This window comes from Pectinophora gossypiella, chromosome 21, assembly GCF_024362695.1.
Source record: "Pectinophora gossypiella chromosome 21, ilPecGoss1.1, whole genome shotgun sequence".
NCBI classification, from domain to species: Eukaryota; Metazoa; Arthropoda; class Insecta; order Lepidoptera; family Gelechiidae; genus Pectinophora; species Pectinophora gossypiella.
In genome coordinates, this window is record NC_065424.1 from 2,742,009 (window position 1) to 2,762,755 (window position 20,747).

At 41.8% G+C, this 20,747-nt stretch overlaps 1 protein-coding gene across 1 annotated transcript; it reads left to right on the top strand.

Moving 5' to 3' along the window:
- The first annotated feature begins 385 nt into the window (after positions 1-385).
- Positions 386-20,608, top strand: LOC126376811 (sodium/hydrogen exchanger 10-like). The gene is made up of 21 exons (XM_050024358.1): positions 386-1,657; positions 2,080-2,305; positions 3,110-3,266; positions 3,998-4,172; positions 4,961-5,196; positions 5,764-5,885; positions 6,893-7,019; positions 8,375-8,453; positions 8,615-8,715; positions 9,319-9,452; positions 9,838-9,941; positions 10,808-10,919; positions 11,619-11,794; positions 12,517-12,635; positions 14,124-14,268; positions 14,679-14,782; positions 15,170-15,317; positions 15,638-15,794; positions 16,213-16,295; positions 18,408-18,483; positions 20,528-20,608. The coding sequence occupies exons 1-21, from the start codon at positions 386-388 to the stop codon at positions 20,542-20,544; spliced, it is 3,870 nt and encodes a 1,289-aa protein (XP_049880315.1). The 3' UTR covers positions 20,545-20,608.
- The last annotated feature ends 139 nt before the right edge of the window (positions 20,609-20,747 follow it).

Genomic DNA, 20,747 nt, shown 5'->3' on the forward strand with positions numbered 1-20,747 from the left:
TGTCTATGAAAGCCATTTTTCGATCCATAGTGCGACGTGCTGGAGAGGAAGGCGAAAGCACTAGTTCGATCAGCGATCTACCCTGAGAGAAAGAGAGAAAATATTCATACACTACCCCGTCCTCGCATTAGCCGTGCTTTTTTATACATAAACCACTGCTGAGGACACGCGTTCCGTCAATCATCGAGAGGGTAGAGTGTGGATCATACTCCTTCACTAACCACGTTACCAAAGGCACGTTAAGCCGTTCGTCGCTAGCAAAAGCCGCCACCAACCCGCGCTAGATCTTTCTTATACTACTTTAAAATATGGCCATTAGCAACGAACATGCGACGTAACCATGCTTCATCCAGCCGCTTCTACATGGCCATGAAAGTCATTCAAAATGACTTGTAAACCGCTTTTACTATTATTTACAATCGGAAATGTTTACTGCCAGCAGAGGCAGAACATTACACAACTCCTGCAAAATGTCAACGAGATATACGACCAACCCAGCCGGCCCTCACCCAGCTACCCGCCTTCTATGGCGTTCCTCTTCATCTTCATGACGCTATTTGTCGGAGTTCTCGTCAGAATTGTCATGCTATGGACCAGCATGTGCATCCCTTTCAGAATAATCATGTTCGCATTGGGCGGTCTCGCCGGATTCTGCGCGAACCGCTTCCCCGACTTCAAGCCGATCGTTCAAGTGTGCTACACCGATGTCGAAATTCTGCTAATAGTGTTTCTGCCTATTATAATCTTCAACACGGCATATTCCGTCGATGCTCATTCGTTTTGGAAGAGTTTCCCCCAGATAGTCCTAGTGGCCGTGCCGGGCGCTCTGATGACCGCTCTCCTAGCCGCGTTCATGGCGTATTATCTAGTAGATACCAGTTGGAATTTCGGAGCTTGTATGCTGTTCGGTGTGACCTGCATTCCAATATACCCCGGCGAGGTCGTGAGGCAATTGAAAGAAATGAGCCATGGAAAGTTCGTAAGCGTTCTGCTACTAGGAGAGGGCTTGATAGGCGACGCGACGGCGATGATCACGTTCACCGCCACCTTCGGCTACGTGTCTATGGCTGTCACGGAGGCCTCTCAGATCGCCCTCATGCTCGTGCGCTACATCGGAGGCGGTCTACTTCTAGGCATTGTCACGGGGAAGATACTCGGTTTCCTGATGTCACTGACGTACTACGACATGTTGTGCGTCGTAACACTCACATTCGCCGGGGCTTATTTGACGTATTACATCGGTGAGAAGTACTTCTACGTGTCAGGGTTATTGGCGACGATCATAGTTGGCGTGATAGCGAGCAATAAGAAGAATACGATCGCGGGGGACATCGAGACGTCGGTGTCGCATTGCTGGGTGATAATGGCGCATGCGGCGAACACTTTGCTGTTTACTATGGTGGGGGTAGTGATATTTGAGAAGATCAGCTACATCATAACGGTGCGCCAGGTGACGCTGGTGTTCGTGACGTACATGACAGTGTACTGCTCGCGGCTGGTGATCTACTTCATGATGTTGCCGGTGCTGCGGCGCGTGGGCTACGGCATGCTGTGGCAGCATGGACTGGCGTGCGTGTGGGGTGGGCTGCGCGGCCCGCTGTCGCTGTGCTTCGCGCTGCTGGTGCTCCAAGCGCCACCGTTCACTGAGGCTGGGGAGGTGAGCTGGTAAAACTTAACGATCTATATTAGAATGTCTTTTTACTGATTGCACCTAAGCTCTTTAGTAGATTTTGTAGATACCCACACACGTACTTCGGAGTAAGTATAAAGTTTTACTATCACTATCTTTGATTCTACTAGACTTATTCCTAACTCATTATAATTTTAAACGTATTAAAATCCACTGCTGGACTTATGCTCTTCCTTCTTACGTCATTCTTACTGATCTTGTACCACTTTGTAGATGGCTTGACAAGGTCACCGATCTATCTGGTCTGCCAACCGCCCAGACTCCCTTCTCATGATTACCACTCTCTTAATGTCTAACGCTCAACGGACACCTAGGGCTAGCCATCTAAGAGAACTACTGCGCTTGCTAACGTCTTTAGGCTAGGTATCTAAAATTATACATTCTTCCAGGTGTTTATAATCCAAACAGCAGGTCTAGTCCTATTGTCCCTACTGATCAACGCGACGACAATGACCAAAGTGCTAAAGATGCTGGGATTAGCTGAGATATCTCTGGCTAAAAAGGCCAACATGACCAACTGTGTGAAACGGATCATGCTCACCAGGGACCGCTGCATCTCCATGTTGAAGATGGACAAGTTCCTGGCTGATGCTAACTGGGATCTCGTGCAGGAAGGTACTTATATAGTAGAAGTTAGTTTATGTTTAGATTACATTTATAAAATGGAAGCATAGAATAAGGAATAATACTACGTATAGAACGGCAATTCTCCGCTCCCCACCAGGGACGGTGCTAGGTTCACCCCCCTCGGTCTTACTTTAGTCTTCAATCGTATGGGCGTCAGACGTCAGACGCAGTTGCGCGTGTACGGTAACATCAATGTATAGTGTCTGTGTAAAACGAAGGTTTTTGTATGAAGTGTCCGGGGTGTGGTATAACTAAATCGTCTCCTTATAGTGAAGTGATTTTTGTTAACAAAACCTCGCAATAAATAGCCATAAAAGTGTGTGGTCTCATTTTTACCCAGAATGAAATTAATTGATAGAAATCCGAGATTTTATTGAAGAAAATCACGTCAGAATGTTTGGCTACACTGAAGTATTCTTTTTTGTATCGTGGTCCAAAGATATGACGATTACTTTACTACGAAATCACAGAATCCCAGGTGTCGGACATTTTTAGAAAACTTCTTTAGTTAAATTGGTGGTCTTACCGGTAATCCGAACAGTCCTATGGCGATCTTGGGGGTTAAAACGGTGCGCATATAAAAATAAGTGCGCAATGCAAACAAATGTCAAATAGCAATATTTATTGCTTTTCTTAGATGAATTGCTTAGATGTGGCCTTTTTAACCCCTGTTGTCACTTCGTGATATCATTAGAGGGTACAAAAACGTGCGGTATCACTGAAGCTCTAGATCTTTCCACCTTAGTATATCACAAGTCTGATCAAGTACCTAGTCAATTTTGATACGTACAGGTACGACGATCAAACACCCGTACCAGCTCCAAATGCAAGGACGCGACGAGGATAGTGAGGACGAGACGTACATGGGGTACCGGTACACGACGTGTCCGGACTGCGAGCGAGAGATACCCAACGAGCCCACTAAGAAGGAGTTTGCAGAGATGATGAGGTACAGACGCTACAGTACAAACTACAATAGGTTCCGGAATACCGAGTAGAGTATTCTAGAAGCTGTTCAAGACACATAATCAATTCTTTTTTGTCATGTCGAGGTTTTGATGTATCCGTTACAAGATGACTCGCTCTTATTGTAAAAAAGCCAATCTTGATACCTGCCTGAAATTGGGCAACCAATCCTAAGCGTACTTCAAAAAAAAAGTTCTTCTACCAAATAAACTGAGTTGCCGGCCCCATGCATTGACTAGACGTGATTAATTGTAGATTTGCTGTTGCTCTGTGTTGGAGGCCCATGAGTCGTAGTAGCCCAGTTGGAAGAACGCTTGCCACTCATTTTGAGGTCGCAGGTTCGAATCCAGCACAGGCCTAAACAAATGATTGCAGAATTTGTTTTCGAATTCATGTTTGAATCATAAATTATCACGTGCTCAACGGTGAAGGAAAACATCATGAGGAAAGCCACATTCCCGAGAAATGCATTTTTCGGCGAAATGTGATCTAACCTGTATTGGGCTAGTTTTTCCTTCGCGGGTTAGAAGGACAGACAGGCAGTCGCTTTTTTAAAAAATCGGACCTGTCAAATCTTCAGCTTAGGTAAGCGGACCCTGTGAAAAACGGGATAATGCTAGGGAGATGTTGTGTGTTCGAGGGACCTCTGAGGTATCAACTTGACGTCTTTCCCTTTAAAACTCCGACATTTTAACCACCCAATCACACCTCAAGGGAAGCAAACCAACGCGTCCTGAAAGCCATGAAGATATCGTACTGGCGGCAGTATGAGCATGGCAAGATCAGCAAGGACGGCGTCCGGATGCTGGTGCAGGCTGTGGAGGTGGCCACTGACTCTGATGACGGGAGGATCAATCTGGAGCTCTTGGGCACGCTGTGGAAACCTAAGGTGAATACTCTATAGGCTACATATACATGCAACTCCCGTTCTTCGTCAGAGTAAGGGTTAAACCGTATCGCACATTCCTATGCTTCGGTCCTTTACTGTCTGTCAGAACCGTCATTTGCTAGAATGAGATAAAGAGGAGCGGGATTACGACCGCACCCGGATGAATCGATGAGTCAACCTTAAGAACTTATTAAAAGACAATTTGCAGCCACTTCAGATACGAATTCCCAAGTGAATATGATGGATGGTTATGGTGACACGTGATTACCCCATCTCCCGTATAATGGTCATAAAGGATACAATCCTTCTTTCGGTTTATACGACACGCCCGGAAGATAAGCTGAATGCGTTCTGTTTGTTCACGTCGTTTTTAATTAAGTAATATTCTGTGGATACTACTTACTGATGTGAGTACGTAAAAGTTATATAAGCCATGTCAAGAGCTTTTGGTGGCTCAGTAATAAACCTGATCTGATCAACGGTCTCCGTGGTTCAGTGGTTGAGCGTTGGCTTGAGATCCAGAGGTGGGGAAATGTCACAAAAATCACTTTGTGATCCTAGTTTGGTAAGGACATTGAAGGCTGATCACCCACTGTCAGAATATAAGATGATCCGTCATTCGGAATGCACATTATCTCCTTAAGTAAGTGTGTAGTCGTTACTTGAGCCGTGTCTAAGGCCCTTGTGGCTCGATAACAACCATGGCACCTGTATCTCTGTCATAACCCACACAATATAAGAAGAACCGTTACATTCGTGGCGTTTACCTCCTTGCCAATACTCCACAGGCCCACGCTGTCTGGCTACGCCGGAAGCTGGTCAACATAATGACTCCTGAAGCCGCCAACGCTCAGGTGCCTCACAGCGCCTGGAGGCAGTTCTGTTACCGCCTCATCACCAAGATGTGGTTCGACCTGTTCATCTACCTCGTCATTCTGTTGAACATGCCCGTCATACTGTGTGAGGTGGCCATGAGACCGCCAATTGCGTATTGGGTCACCAATACTATCAAGATTTTGAATGTGTGAGTTTGCTTCCTTTAATATGTTTGGTACGGTCTATTCTGAGCTCGTGTGTGTGAAATAATTGGTGAATGTGAAGGAAGCAAGAGATATAGATGATAGAAGCAGAATAAATATAGATGACATTCCATAGATTCTGCTTACCCCAAGTTCTTGCACTATTCGTCTATTTAACAATCAATTATGGGAACTTTAAGCCTTGTCAATAATGGATGAGAGCTATCTACTGCTACCGTTTCGTCATGTTTTGAACCCGATTTTTTGGGTTCTCTAGCTCGGCGGTCCTTGGTTCGAATCCCCGTGGGGATACATAAAAATCACTTTGGGTTGGTGATCCACCTCACAACCCATACGATAGATCATGGGCTTACCCAGTTATTGCCCACACGCAGAATCTTACGTCAGAGAGAACATCTCGTCTCTTGTTCGCTTCAACGGAGACAAAACTACGGCCGATTTCCCACCGGGGACAGTGGTACAGTGGGTGAGGAGGTGATATGTGAGTGGGGGTGTGGTATTTTCAGTGGGGATGTTACATTAATCTTCTTTTATTGCGTATTTATTTGCAGAGTATTCTACGTAATCTATATTCTAGAGATGGTGATAAAGATGATAGCCCTCGGGGTGCTTGGGTACTTCAAGTCTCATTGGAACAAACTTGATTTTGTCATCATCGTTTGCGCCACGGGAGGTTGGTAAAGATAACATAGCATCCATAGCAGGATGAACTAAGTAGTCACACTTCACCGAGCTTTCTGTTAGACCAACGTGGTAGGTTGTGAGCCGTACCGCCGTCTATAATGGTAGAGCCAACTGTGTTAGTGAAAACTGCACTTAAGATAAATTAATAACTCATTGGTGCCAGTCCCGTACCGGGGATCCAACCGGCGCTCCCCGTTCGAGAAGCAAGTCGGCAAAGATGACGATTATAAACTACCTAGGTAGTAAGTACTTACAAAGATTTAGAAACATACTACCTACAATTTGAATAGGGATGCAATAAGCTCAAAAAATTTTGGAATATGGACTATTTTTTTTCTCCGTCTGAGCAATCCAGTAAGGCTAACATGCGCAGCGTGATAAAATTTTGTCACGGTCGGTTCAGGCCTTCGCGGGTTGGAAGCTCAGACAAGCAGTCGCTTCTGTAAAAAACCGGTAAGTGGAACCTGGGTAAGATAGGATAACGCTAGGAAGAAGTTTGTGGTCTTTTCGCATTAGCCACAACATCGCACAACACACCCACACTCCAATTCTTAGATGTAACCTATTATTCAATTTTATATTTAAGTATATTGGTCCTGACAATGCCGTAAGCGTGGCCAATTATTGGTCAGCAAAAATTTAGTATCGATCGCCATCGACTCGCAAAGAAGAAGAGATATTTATATTTTAAGTTTCCTGTGGTTATTATTATTATTATGTCAATCTTACAAGACTTGTATCCTATTGTCCACGGTTATCCAAGATACAGGCTCTGCCTAGTTTGGGAGCCTGTGTTATTTTGTAATACTTATAATTATTATACCCTACTTCAAACATATGCCTTATTTCTTTTTATATTATTTCTGATAAGTAATTAAAACATTTTTGTTTTTTTTTTATCGCCACTGTGTGAACGCTCTCATACATAGCCATATGTTTGAATTCGCCGCGCGTCGTGCCGCTACTATGACGAGTAAATGTACCCGTTGCTTGCAGACCTAGTATTGGACATAATAGACTCGTTAACACCCTGGGACAAGTGGAATAACACCAACTCGAGTGTGCTCACTGCTACCAAACTGTTGAGGATGTTGCGGTTCCTGCGTCTCTGTAAACTTGCCAGGTACGATACGCTGCAAAAGTCCAATCAGTTTCTTGCAATGTAATAAATTAACTGGTTGCACTTAATACCTCCTGGTTACATGTCGTTTCTGTAATAGACCAAAAACACCTCCAAAAATATAAATTTTATAGTTATGATAATTAATGGGTCATAATTTCACCACTGTTTACAAATAATTCACTGGGCTTAGTGACTGAACTTTTGCTCTTTGATTGTACGTATATACAGGGTGTTAGTGACATCGTAACGAATACTCAGAGGGATGATTCAGACCATGATTCTGAGTTAATATCAAGTGGAATTTTCCGTCGCAAAATTCATGTTATGTTTTTAGTATTTTTTAAATATTTTCAATTCTATAGTTTTGCGATGGAAAATTCCACTTGATATTAACTCAGAATAATCAGCTGAATCATCCCTCTCAGTATTCGTTACGATGTCACTTACACCCCATACAAGTACATACAGTAGCCATACAAGTAGGTATGGGTGTTAGTGACACTGTAACGAATACTGAAGGGGATGATTCAGACCATGATTCTGAGTCGATATCAAGTGGAATTTCCTGTCGGAGAAGTCATGAAAATTTTAGAGCTTATTTAAATTATTTTCCGTTCCATACTTTTGCGACGGAAAATTCCACTTGATATCAACTCAGAATTATGGCCTGAATCATTCCTCAAAGTTTTCGTTACGATGTCACTAACACTCTGTATTATACACACTTCGACGTGGTTTTTGTTTGTGGTACCACAATGGTGCTAATTCCTGTAAATACCATCTAATTTTATTTTAAGTTATATCTGTCATTTTCTTATCCGCCGAAAAGGAAAGGGACGGGTAATCGACAAGCATAAAATTTATGGAACACACGTCAATTTTAAGCACAAATCTAAACCAACCGTCTAAAAATTTTACATCCGTCAATAACCCGACACAGTTAAGTAGACAGCACGTCAAACGGATTGCATACCAGCGACGTACCTTTTCATTCGCCCGGGTTATTCATTCATTCACTCATTCTTCTTAAAATTAAGAGCTGTGAATCATCCGTCCCTTTCCTTTTCGACGGATATGAAAACGACGGATATAACTTTAAATAAAATTAGGCGGTGTCTGCAGGAATCGGGGCCAATATACGAATAAATTAGGGTACAATATACAAACAAAATCCAAAAAATCATAACACACATAACATAAGCTCACGATTATATCCTAATTGGGCTAGTCAGAGGTACATCCACCGCTAGATGAAATAAGTACCCACACTTCACCGAGCTTTCTGTTAGACCAACGTGTTGGTCCCTCTTGCCTTCCACCCCGCAGTACTCTAAAAAAACACTAAAACGTTTCAGGGTGTCCGTTCCTACTGTGATGGCCTATATAGATCGCATGATAGACATACAATTAGCGTTCGGCTATGACGTCGGCAAGGTAATTTTACTTTTTAATATCTACAATAAATTGATTGATTGACTGAAGAAATTTCTCCCAGTACCCCCGTGAGAATGAAAGATTAACGAGGAGAGGGCAAATAGGGATTATAATGCCACTCTACTAAACATTTTTTTTTAATTTTAAATGAGTATTTGCAGGGGTTTGTGACAGGAGAGCAGGAAGTGAGCAACCTTCTACCACAGCTGGTTGATAACAAAGAAATACAGGATACGTTGAATGCTAGGTTGGAAGCTGACCGGTACGTTGAACATAATATCATCATCATTTATCATCATAAGCCCATTAATGTCCCCACTGCTGGGGCACGGGCCTTCCCTATGAGTGGATAGGGAGATCGGGCCTTAAACCATCACGCGGGCCCAGTGCGGATTGATGGTTATTAACGACTGCTAATTCAGCCGGGACCAACGGCTTAACGTGCCTTCCGAAGCATGGAGGAGCTCGAAATGAAAACTTTTTTTTGTGGAACAACATAAGCTCTCGACTGTATCCCAATTGGGGTAGTCAGAGGTAAATCCATTATAAGAGCAACTAAGAGGTCGGTGCGTTGTGGATTCTTTGAAATATACCATTCAAAAGTTGAAATGCTTCGAAATCGTTCTTATATTTTAAAGTGTTAAAAGATCCCGCATTGACGCGACACCGGGGCTCGATCAGTGCTTAAAGGAAATCCACTTCTTCTATCGTGTGAGTTAAGAGGTGGATTACCAACCCCATTAAACGTGGTGTCAGGGTCGTTGTTGAGCCGCCAAAGACCCCTGAAATGGCTCACAGCATGAGAATGCGTGACTCCCGTTTCCTCCTATTCACTACAAAAGTGTGCCACGGTGTCTGTGATTAGTTTGACAGTGACCCGCCAGCTGGGGCTGCTGCAGCGCGACCGCCCGTGGACCGCCATCACCGTCAAGACCAAGCAAGCCACCACCTCCACGCTCAATATCATGATGCTCGATGCCATGCAGCTCAAGGAGGAAGGTTGGTTAAAGGTTGTTTTAGAATTATATTTCAGGAATTTTAATCTTTATTTCCATAGAATTTATGTTCACGTGCTCAGCGGTGAAGGAAAACACCGTGAGGAAACTCAGATTCCCGACAAATGCGTTGCGGAAGTATGTGGCCTTACCCGTATTGAGCTGGTTTTTCCTTTATGAGTTGGAAGGTTAGACAGGCAGCCGCGTCTTTAAAAAAACTTTTAAATTCCTGTCAAATTTTCAGGTTATGTAAGCGGATCCCTGTGGGTGTAAAGTCCGTGTCATGAACCTAAACCAAACCTAATTATCTTTAGGCTTCGTTATAAGGCGGTATATGTTCGTCGCTTTCCATGATATTTCGTTCGCTTTCATGGATTTCTTTTACTCAGGATTTCTGGACGAGATGGAATACCGTCTTCTGATAAATTCCATTCAAGAGAAAGTTCAGTTGTCTCGACATAAAGGCAGCCTCGTCGCTCCCTCCTCACCTGAAGTAAGACCTATTGACCACCATTGATTGATTGATTGGATTATTTCATTGTATGATTGGCCACCTGATACGACACGATTCATTTATGACAAACATCATAAGGAAAAATTGAAGGGAAGAGAGGAAGGGGAGGGAGAACATTTATGAAACAAATAAAAGAGAAGGTGCAGGTCGTGTCGTATCAGGAGGTGAAGGATTTGGCGGGAAGAGGAGAGGAGTGGCAATTACTCCACCGACAAGAGCGCAGCTCTTAACTAATGAGAGAGAGAGATATTAGAAAAGATGTACGTAGTTATCGGTTATTTAACAAACATTTAACATAATACATTGTTTGATAAATAACCGGGTAAAAATATATCCTTTCCTTCCTCCCTTTGCTTTTTGTTTCTTTTCATTAATGGAATTCCATAGTCTCTGCTCACTCTTGTGGGAAATAGGCGTGAGTTTATGTATGTAAGTAAAAATATATCAATAATAATTCAATGGTTTATTGAAGAACACTTGGGTATGGTTGTTTTGCCACTAATTCACAGCAAAGTGGACCAGGGTGGCGAAGTATGCTCCTTACATAGGTACTCTGATCGAGGGGAGGTACAGACCTTCCAACATTGGACCTGTGGCCTATGTTGGGACGTACCTATCATCATCATATAACCTATATAAGTAGGTTGTATAACACAACATCACACACAAAGTAACATACAGTCATGAGCAATATCATGTACCCACTTTAAAACCCTGTCGCACTATCATATTTGACATTTAATGAGACTTACGATTTAATTTGTCAAAAAAGTTAATGTGATATGGTTTTAAAGTATACATATTAGTACTCGTGACCGGACAATACGTTATATTTTGTGTTACAGACACAGTTAAGGTCCGTATCCTGGCTGCAAGGAAACGAACGTGTTGCCGACTTTTTTCTGGAGAATTCTGAAATAAAACACTATAATTTGAACGATATTCTTATATCACGAGGTACTTACTTATCTAATAATAATATTAGCTGCATGCAAATTCCGGAATACGGGACAAGGCGCGACATTTTGTATGTATAGTTCTCAGTTATGTGCATAGAATGTTCGTCGCTTTCCATGATATTTCGGTCGCTATCATGTATTTGTTTTACTCAGGATTTCTGGACGAGATGGAATACCGTCTTCTGATAAATTCTATTCAAGAGAAAGTTCAGTTGTTTCGACATAAAGGTAGCCTAGTCACCCCTTCCTCGCGAAAAAACTTGCTTGTTCCGTTTGAATTAATTTCGCAGAACCCTGACGACTTTCCTACTTAACTCCTAGGTTCTGCGGAACCCACTGTGGGAATCGCTGACATAGCTGTCTGCAAATATCTATCTATCTATATTAACTATATCTATAATTGTATCTAAAAATGTATCTATCCTTCTTTAATTAGCAAAAAATATGGGAATATCGGCAACAAATCCGCGGAGGTCCGTGTTGCTCTATGGCAACAAACGGAGAGGGTAGAAATGTTTGAAATATGGCTAGGCCCTCTTATCCTGCTTGTTCATAAACTCTAGGTACTTAAGTATAAAAATCTATGATTTTTAGAGGGAAAGTAATAAAGGAAAAATTGAATCGGAAAAAAATTGACTCAGACGGGACTTGAACCCAGCTCTTGTCAAGCCAGCCAATTCCAATTATTTCTTCACAGGTGACGAACCAAAAGGCATCTACATCATAGTATCTGGACTACTAGAAGCGACATACACGCCTCCAGGGATTGAAATAGAAGAGGCCATACCAAACTACGAATTCCTGACAGACCTCAAGTTCGAGGAGCCCAGTCAGGATTACGTCGTGTCTGGCAACGCTGTTGGGGTGCTAGGGGTCAGTAGAGTCGATATTCGCTGGCATAAAATGTTTCTTCCGTGCTTCTGAAGGCAGGTCAAGTCGTTGGTCCCGGTTACTACTTAATGATATACGAACGTAGGCGTTACATGAGCCATGACAAGGGCATCAGGGTTGATGAGGTTGGTTATCGACCTCACAACCCAAACGATAGAAGCACAGAACGGTGTCTTTCTTTCCTTACCTTCTTAGTCTCTTCTCCGAAATCCCCTTCTTATTTTTCTTCTTCTTTCTTTTTTATCTTACCTTTTAAGCTATGTACTATTAAGTGAAAACAATCTGTGAATACTATCCATTTAATAGGTTACTTGACAACCTAGTCAAATGGGATACTTTTTACGAAACGTCAAAACGAAAGTTTTCTTTGGAGTTTGTACGGAAATACTGTCCTGTGACGTCATCAATAAAAGCGGTCAAACGTCGTACATTGTACTTAATTTATAAATAAAATTCTAAAATAGGTCGAAAAGTTAAATGAGATTGATTTTTGATCATGTTAGACTGGCTTCTATTTGTAGAATAGCATTTTATAATTTATCTTTGACCCTGTCAAATACCCTATTTTTAACCCCCGACACAAACACGACTGGGTGTTATAAGTTTGACGTGTCTGTGTAAAGGTCTATGTGTCTGTCTGTGGCATCGTAGCTCCCAAGCGGATGATCCGATTTTAATGCGTTTTTTTTCCAATCTACCCGCAGGCGTTGACCAACCGTCCGTACAGCTATACTGCGCGCTGCGATTCCGCCGTGCAGGCGTATTACATCACCATGCCGATCGTTAAGGAAGCATTCAATCTAGCGCCTCATCCCATTCTCGGGTAACAAAGGGTTTTTTACAGTTATTATAAATACAGTTAGTCACATCGTAACGAAAACTCTGAGGGATGATTCAGGCCAGGCCTAAAATAAATGCAATCATATTTTTAAAATATATTATGAGAAATATAAAGGACCATGACCGTAACTGTATGAGACCCCCCCCTGTAATCGGCAATTTATTGTATTTCAATAGCATCTTTGAAAAGATTACCAATTGATTATAACTTCAAATTCCATGGGGTTTAGAAATAAAATTAAAGAAAGTTTTGTCAAAAATCGGTATTAGTTGAAACAATGTTGCACCAGGCGGTACCCAAAATCGTGCTTAAAAACCCGAATCCCGGCTAGTCCCCGCGTATTTCGAGAAAGTCGCCATAGAACAATAATATCAACTCACTAAGACGCTTCGAATCAGGTATGTCTGGAATCTGTTGATAGAGGGGGACGTTTTCACTCATTGTACTTTTATCACTGACTAATAATTAAGTATGTTGTCCTCTCTACCAGTTGCAGTTGCATGTTGATACTACATATAATACTTACTTACTTCTGTATTTTTATAACACCACATTTTGTACGAACACATGGTCGCAATAAAATATTTCTATTGATATCAAGTGGAATTTTCCGTCGCATAAGTATTCGGAACGGAAAATAAGTAATTAAAAAAACACAAAATTTTTCATGAATTATCCGACAGGAAAATCAACTTGATATCAACTCAAGAGTCATGGTCTGAATCATCTCCCTCAGTAATTGTTACGGTGTCACTAACACAGTATCTACTTGTATGGCTACCCGTACCTACGTACGTACAGGGTGTAAGTGACATCATAACGAATACTGAGGGGGATGATTCAGCTCATTATTCTGAATTAATATCAGTTGGTTGGTTAGTCGGCCTACGTCCAAAATTGGATATGAATTTAGGCTGATATAGATAGATAGATAGAATATCAGTTGGAAATTTCTATCGCAAAAAACGGCCTCTGTGGTCCAGTGGTTAGCGTCGGAGTCACGATCCGGAGGCTCCGGGTGCGAATCCCGGTGGGGAGATATCACAAAAATCACTTTGTGATCCCTTTGTGAGTTTGGTTAGGACATTACAGGCTGATCACCTGATTGTCCGAAAGTAAGATGATCCGTGCTTCGGAAGGCACGTTAAGCCGTTGGTCCCGGTTACTACTTACTGATGTACTTAAGTAAGTAGTCGTTACACGAGCCATGTCAGGGGCCTTTGGCGGCTCAATAATAACCCTGACACCAGGGTTGATGAGGTTGGTGTTCACCACACAACCTACACGATAAGAACAAGTTCGCAAAAGTATAGAATTGAAAATAAATTAAAAAAAACACAAAAAGAAATATGAATTTTGCGACGGAAAATTCCACTTTATTTTGATGAATTGCCTCAATGTGGTCTTTTAGACCCTCTGTTCACCGATCTGTCAGCATGCCAGATGTAATATGCCATCTGCCGTTCACAGGCTAGAGTCGTCAATGTGGCGCGAGATCGGGATCAAGCTGGCGATGATGGTGCTGCCCAGTGTGCCGGCCTACCACGGCCTCTCCACTGAGAAGCTCAACATGCGTCTAGAACATTCCTTCGTGCCATGCCTTAAGGCGTTTAAGGTGAGTGCTCTATGATGTACCTTATGAAGGTATGTTGGTAAAAAGAAATACGAAACTACACTGTCTCGCGCGCGGCCTGAAATGTATCGCGTATAGATAAAGATAGAAGGGGGCTTCGAGCAATAAATGTACGACGGTTTTATCTATGGAGATAGTATTTGCTATATCTCTTGATCAGAAACCCGCAATAGCGGAACCTGTGCTGACACCGCTGAATCTCTCATCGCCTTTACTTTTTCTCTCAAGCTCATGGCTCTAGTTACGTTCTTCTATCGTGTGGAATGTGAGGTGGAGTACCAACCTCATCAACCCTGGTGTCAGGGTTACTATTGATCCGCCAAAGGCCCCTGACATGGCTCATGTAACGACTACTTAACTTATTAGCTTTTTGATTGGAAAGTTTTGTTTAGGTTTTCGTTGTAAACGAGTTGATGGAAGACATAGTCCTATTGGACGGAGTCTGCCAGGACATGGCTACGAGGGAAGTGTTCCAGCCGCCCTGCTATATACCCAGGTACCCACCCCATTGAAGAATCAAGTGTTCCACAAGCCTCTGAACAACATGTCCATGATACTACGCAGATGTAGATAAAAATAAACTTGCTTTACAAGTCAGTCGATTACATAAGATTACTAAATCTTTTAAGTACAGCGCTATCTATATTATTTTGGTGAACATCATCATCAGCCCACTGCTGGGGCACGGGCCTTCCCTATGGATGGGTAGAGAGATCGGGCCTTAAACCACCACGCGGGCCCAGTGCGGATTAATGGTTATTAACGACTGCTAATGCAGCATACATGACAAATACTTTATTGCACAAACAGTAAAATAGAAACAAAAAAGAAATAAAATGAGTACAATAGGCGGCCTTATTGCTAAGTAGTATATACTTCACAGGACGGCCCACCGGCTCATCTTCCCGAAGTCGTCGCAGCTGATGGTGTCGGCCTCCTGCCCGGACACCCGGCTGCTGATCGTGCCCGCCAAGGACACTGACGAGCTGGACATCATGGAGGACGAGGTCGACGACATGCAGTGCGAGATGGTACGCTATATACCTACTCGCTCGACCATCATAGACGGCTATACGATTCACTCCCTATCATGTTGGTCTAACATAAAGCTCGGTGAAGTGTGGTAAAACTAATTAGTTCATCTTGCGATGGATGTATCTCTGACTACTCCAATTGGGATGAAGTCGTGAGCCTATGTTATGTGAAAAAAAATAAAAGTAGAAGTAGATAAGTAGAGTGCAGCTGTGTGAGTGTGAGTGCACATTTTTGGTGTGGTCCTTGGGGAAAGTATAAAGGACACATGGTGTCCGTCATGGCATTCAACGTGTTAAGCAGGTAAACTTGCGTGCAGGTGTCGAACGCGTCGTCCCGCTGCCTGTACCACCGCGCGGCCCGCAAGCTGTCGAGCGAGTCGCGGCGCACCATCGTGCAGCGCGGCCGCGCCAAGCGGCGCCGCGGCGGGCAGCGGCGGGTCAACTACCGCGAGTCCGTCTGGGGGAAGAACACATGTGAGTACCATCACTGCCTGCACCTCTAGAGCACAGGTTATTTTTTTTATTATTATTACTGAATACAACGAAAAATTAACAAAACAATAAAATAACACCGCTAAACCCCTCACGGGTTTGTCTCGGCGCAATAATCCGCTTACAATTACTTAGTACATATAAAAAATAAATAGAAATAATATTATTAAAAACAAAAAATTATATTAGGGGCGGGGGACTGACCGCCATGATCAGTACCGCGCGTTTGCCGAAACAAGAAATACTCGTGATATATTACTCCTCCCCCCTTATGATATTTCGTGATTTTTACCCCCCCTTTCGAGCCTCGCATGATTAATGGACGGCCCCAGTCACTTATATACGTAAGTAGGTAGATATCGATTTATGACTAACATTAAATTAATTCCTGTTAACACAGCATCGGTGGGTTTCGTCGGATTCAGCGTTAGCGATAAAGAAATGAAAGAACCACAACCCAAGTACTTTCAGGGATATAATGACGTAAGTATATGTACTTATACCGGCATGTAAAGTCATGAACAATGTAATGCACCCACTTTAGGACTCTGTCGCACTAACATATTTGACATTTAGTGAGACTTACAGTTCAGTTTATCAAAAAAGTTAATGTGACATGGTACCAAAGTGTATACATATTAATTAGTGATGTGCCGGATCGTTAAAAATGTATCCGCGGATACGGATCTGAATACGGATATTTAGTGTAAAGATCCGCGGATACGGATACGGATCTTAATTTTCTTATTCGATATTATTCGATTGGTGTCGGCGCCCGCGACCTTGAAACGATAGTAGACGTCTTCGCTCGCCGCAACGTCAGGCAGGACACGTTTTAACTTGCATTGTGCGGGTAGTACTTTTGTTTTGGTTATTATGGTAAAACAATCTGAATGGAATTTTATAGTTTTTTATTTAATAATTCTACTTAATCACCTGAAAAAGATCCGTAAAAGATCCGCGTGAAAAGTAACGGACACGGATACGGATTTTTCTTTTATCTCGGATATCCGCGGATACGGCCCGGATACGGATACGGATATTCGGAACATCACTAATATTAATGCTCGTGACCGTACACAGATCACAGAAACAAGGGCGTTATGCCCTCAGCACCGAATGAGGGACTTTCCAGGCTACGTTCATCAAAAACAATATAAAGGGCGTTGTACAGCTTTAACGTGATAATTACATATTTTCTCATTACTCGGGTACATAATTATTCAAAGATACAATGTAGCGGGAAGCCGCTGAATGCGGGCAGCGCAGGACCGATCGTCGTGGAGATCCTTGGGGGAGGCCTATGCCCAGCAGTGGGCGTCGTACGGCTGATGATGATGACAATGTAATGGCAGAAGCATACTACATTATGTATAGAATTATATTGCTACCTATATCGCTTCTCTTTATTTAGATCGGAATAATAATGGGTGGAAGATGTAATTGTGCCCTGGTGTTATAGAAAAGGGTCATCATTTATACCCAAAAACAAAGATAAAAGATGCATATGTCTATTATCCACGAAATTAGAGGGTTAAACGAAGAAAAATCTGTACAGCGCCATCTATACCTATTGTTTTTGAGGACCGTAGCCTGGAAAGTCCCTCATCACGCGAGTCCGCATGTCGCCATTTTAGGGAAGTGTGTGTGTGTGGGGGGGGGAGGGTTTTTTTGTTTTGGTATTCCCCGAAGGGTAAGGCAAAGGGAACTATGCCCATACAGCCATGTCTGACGTATTTTTTTTCTTGATGATTAATGAAATGATGAAAGGTGATGATGATGAAACCTAAGCCCCCACCCTCGGAGTAGACTCCTACTCCGAACCCCAAACGAATTAACTCAAAAGTCCGCATAAACTTTTGAGTCATGAAGCGGCTTCCCGGCACGAAGCGAAAATAGGCAGATACACTTTGTTCATTGAATACTCCAATATAATAACACTCGCGAATGTCTTCCGACTAACTTAATGCGATCATTAACCACAAAACACCACTTCGTATTAATTATTTAGATTACTCAACGAAGAAAGCAACTGTCCCGTTCCCGTTTCCCGCCGAAAAAGCCGGGGGAGGGTTAGAAAGAGACAAAAAGTAGCTTTTTCTTTGACGTGACTTATTGTAGATTTGCCGCAGATGGCATTAACTACTTGGCCGGACAAATGGGGAGCGCTGAAGGCTCTCACCCACAAAAAGTAGCCTATGTCACTCCATCCCTTAAAATATCTCCATTTAAAAAATCCCGTCAAATCGTCGTTCCGTTTTGCCGTGAAAGTCGGACAAACTGACAAACAATTTCCCATTTACAATATTAATACGAATTTAACACTTCCCTTTTTTTCTTTTCAGAATAAACGTAAGTACATTTATTTTATATACTATTTCGTACTGCTTTAATTAATTAGAGGTACCTATTATAAAAAACTAATTTGAAGGTAAGATACGCCCACCGTATGACCGTCTCGAATGAAAAAAGTAATAAAAAAAAATTAAGCCTAGTCAAATATGAAATAAGTAGTACAAAATAATATTCAGCCACGCTGCGCAAACTTTAGTTGATTTATATCAATGTTAAATGGGCTTTAAAATGTTATTTTAGGTGACAGGAGCGCGACCCGCCTGTCGCCCGTCGCTTCGGTGTCGCACGTTGTGGCGTCAGAGACCGAGATGGCTAGGTACAGTAGCTTTGGCTTAATTCAGAAAGGAGACAGGTGATAACACATACACAATCTAGACCGTAAATCATAGCGCGCTCGGCCAAGCCACATACAACCGGAAAACAACTTGAATGAAGACTAAAATTGCTTCTTCTATCGTGTGGGTTGCGAGGTGAATTACCAACCTCATCAACCCTGGAGCCTGTTTTAAAACTTACAATTGTAAATTACAATGACAATTTGATGTACATTGCGGAGTGTGTGATCACAAATATTTTGCAGTTTCAAATTGGCTACGTAATGAACACCAAATTGTCGTTGTAATTTACAATTGTAAGTTTTTTTAAAACAGGCCCCTGGTGTCAGGGTTATTATTGAGCCGTCAATGTGTGCGTCAAGCTAGCGGCCTCAAAAAAAAAATGGGCACGAAAAAATAATTTGACCATACCAAAAAATAGTACTCTTATTGAAAAAAATAGTACCTGTTGTAAAAAAATTAGTACCTTCACGGTTCTGGATTTATAGCCATGTTTTATTGCACTTGCTAGCTTGACGGTGAGCGAAATTTGGCGAGAGTTAACGACAAGGTCTTTCGCTTTGATTTAAACGCCAAAAAATAGTACCGAAATAGTACTTACCCCCTGCAAAATACCGAAATGAGTACTTCAACGGTTCCAAAGTTATAAAGGCAGTTCTTTGCTCCCGCTGGCTTGACGTTTTGAAAATACCTATTATCTAGGGAACGCTTGCATACTTCAGTTTGTAACTAATGTCAATAAACTCGTATGAAATAGTACTCCCTACCATCATAATTTGGACCTGATTCTCTTTGTAGAAATATGTCAAAAAGTCATTATAACCTATGTCATTGTCATACATTAGACAGGTCCAGTCGCGAACAAAATTATTACACATGCTCAAGAAGAATGTTGTCAGATTTTAGTATTTTTTCTCCATTTTTGGGTAAAAATTGGTGAAGTGCCAGGGTTGTCAGATGAAAGTAATATCATTGTTGAAACTCATTGAGATATTCTACAAATACTGCAAATTGTTTATTAACAAACACTTCGATCCGTAACAAATTGAACATGAAGGTATAAATTATAAAATAAAACAGCTGATTAAAAATGTATTATGATGTATTAAAATCACAGATTGTTTTCAATAAGAACTAGACCTATGCAGCCATTTTCTATTAAAATTATTGCATATGGGTGTATGCAATAGCAATTTTTTGTAATAGCAACACTCTGAAGTGCAAAGAAATGGTAGGGTAGACCTCCAAAATGGCAATACTGGCGATGGCAATACTTACGAATAAATTGTGAGGTTATGTAATTGTCTACGTGACTGTATCAACAACAAATGTATGGCATAGGTTATGATGATGTTTTAACATATTTCTAGAAAGAGAATCGGATCAAAATTATGATGGTAGGAAGTACTATTTCATACGAGTTTATTGAAATTAGTTACATACTGAAGTATGCAAGCGTTCCCTAGATAATAGGTATTTTCAAAACGTCAAGCCAGCGGGAGCAAAGAACTGCCTTTATAACTTTGGAACCGTTGAAGTAATCATTTCGGTATTTTGCAAGAGGTAAGTACTATTTCGGTACTATTTTTTGGCGTTTAAATCAAAGCGAAAGACCTTGTCGTTAACTCTCGCCAAATTTCGCTCACCGTCAAGCTAGCAAGTGCAATAAACATGGCTATAAATCCAGAACCGTGATGGTACTAATTTTTTTACAACAGGTACTATTTTTTTCAATAAGAGTACTATTTTTTGGTATGGTCAAATTATTTTTTCGTGCCCATTTTTTTTTTGAGGCCGCTAGCTTGACGCACACGCCGTCAATGGCCCCTGACATGGCTCATGTAACGACTACTTACTTACGTCAGTAGTAGTAAGATTGCTTGAATGTGACTTATCCAAGCAATTCATCTAAAAAGCAATATTACAATTAGACATTTGCGCATATAAAAGTGCGTTATGTCAATACAAATAGCAATATTGCTTTTTGGATGTATTGCTTCAATGTGGCCTTTTTAACCCCCCCAGATATACGTACGATATGAAGTGATAATTTGGACAAGAACTGTATGGTACTCTCATGGCTCAGATGTTAAAAGACAGAATCTGACGAAAAACTTGACGTGTCGCCCTGTTAAACTCTTGGAGGCAACCTATCCCTTAGCTATTTAAATGACGTAATAATTTTCGTACTTGTATTGAATATTTGTAAATATTTAAATAGTCATAATTTCGAAAAATACCTTTT

Bases quoted from the DNA above. Each gene is read 5' to 3' on its own strand.
- LOC126376811 (XM_050024358.1), top strand. From the start codon at position 386: ATGACTTGTAAACCGCTTTTACTATTATTTACAATCGGAAATGTTTAC. The intron at 5,197-5,763 runs GTGAGTTTGCTT...ATTTATTTGCAG, and splicing joins ACTATCAAGATTTTGAATGT to AGTATTCTACGTAATCTATA. The intron at 8,454-8,614 runs GTAATTTTACTT...GAGTATTTGCAG, and splicing joins TCGGCTATGACGTCGGCAAG to GGGTTTGTGACAGGAGAGCA.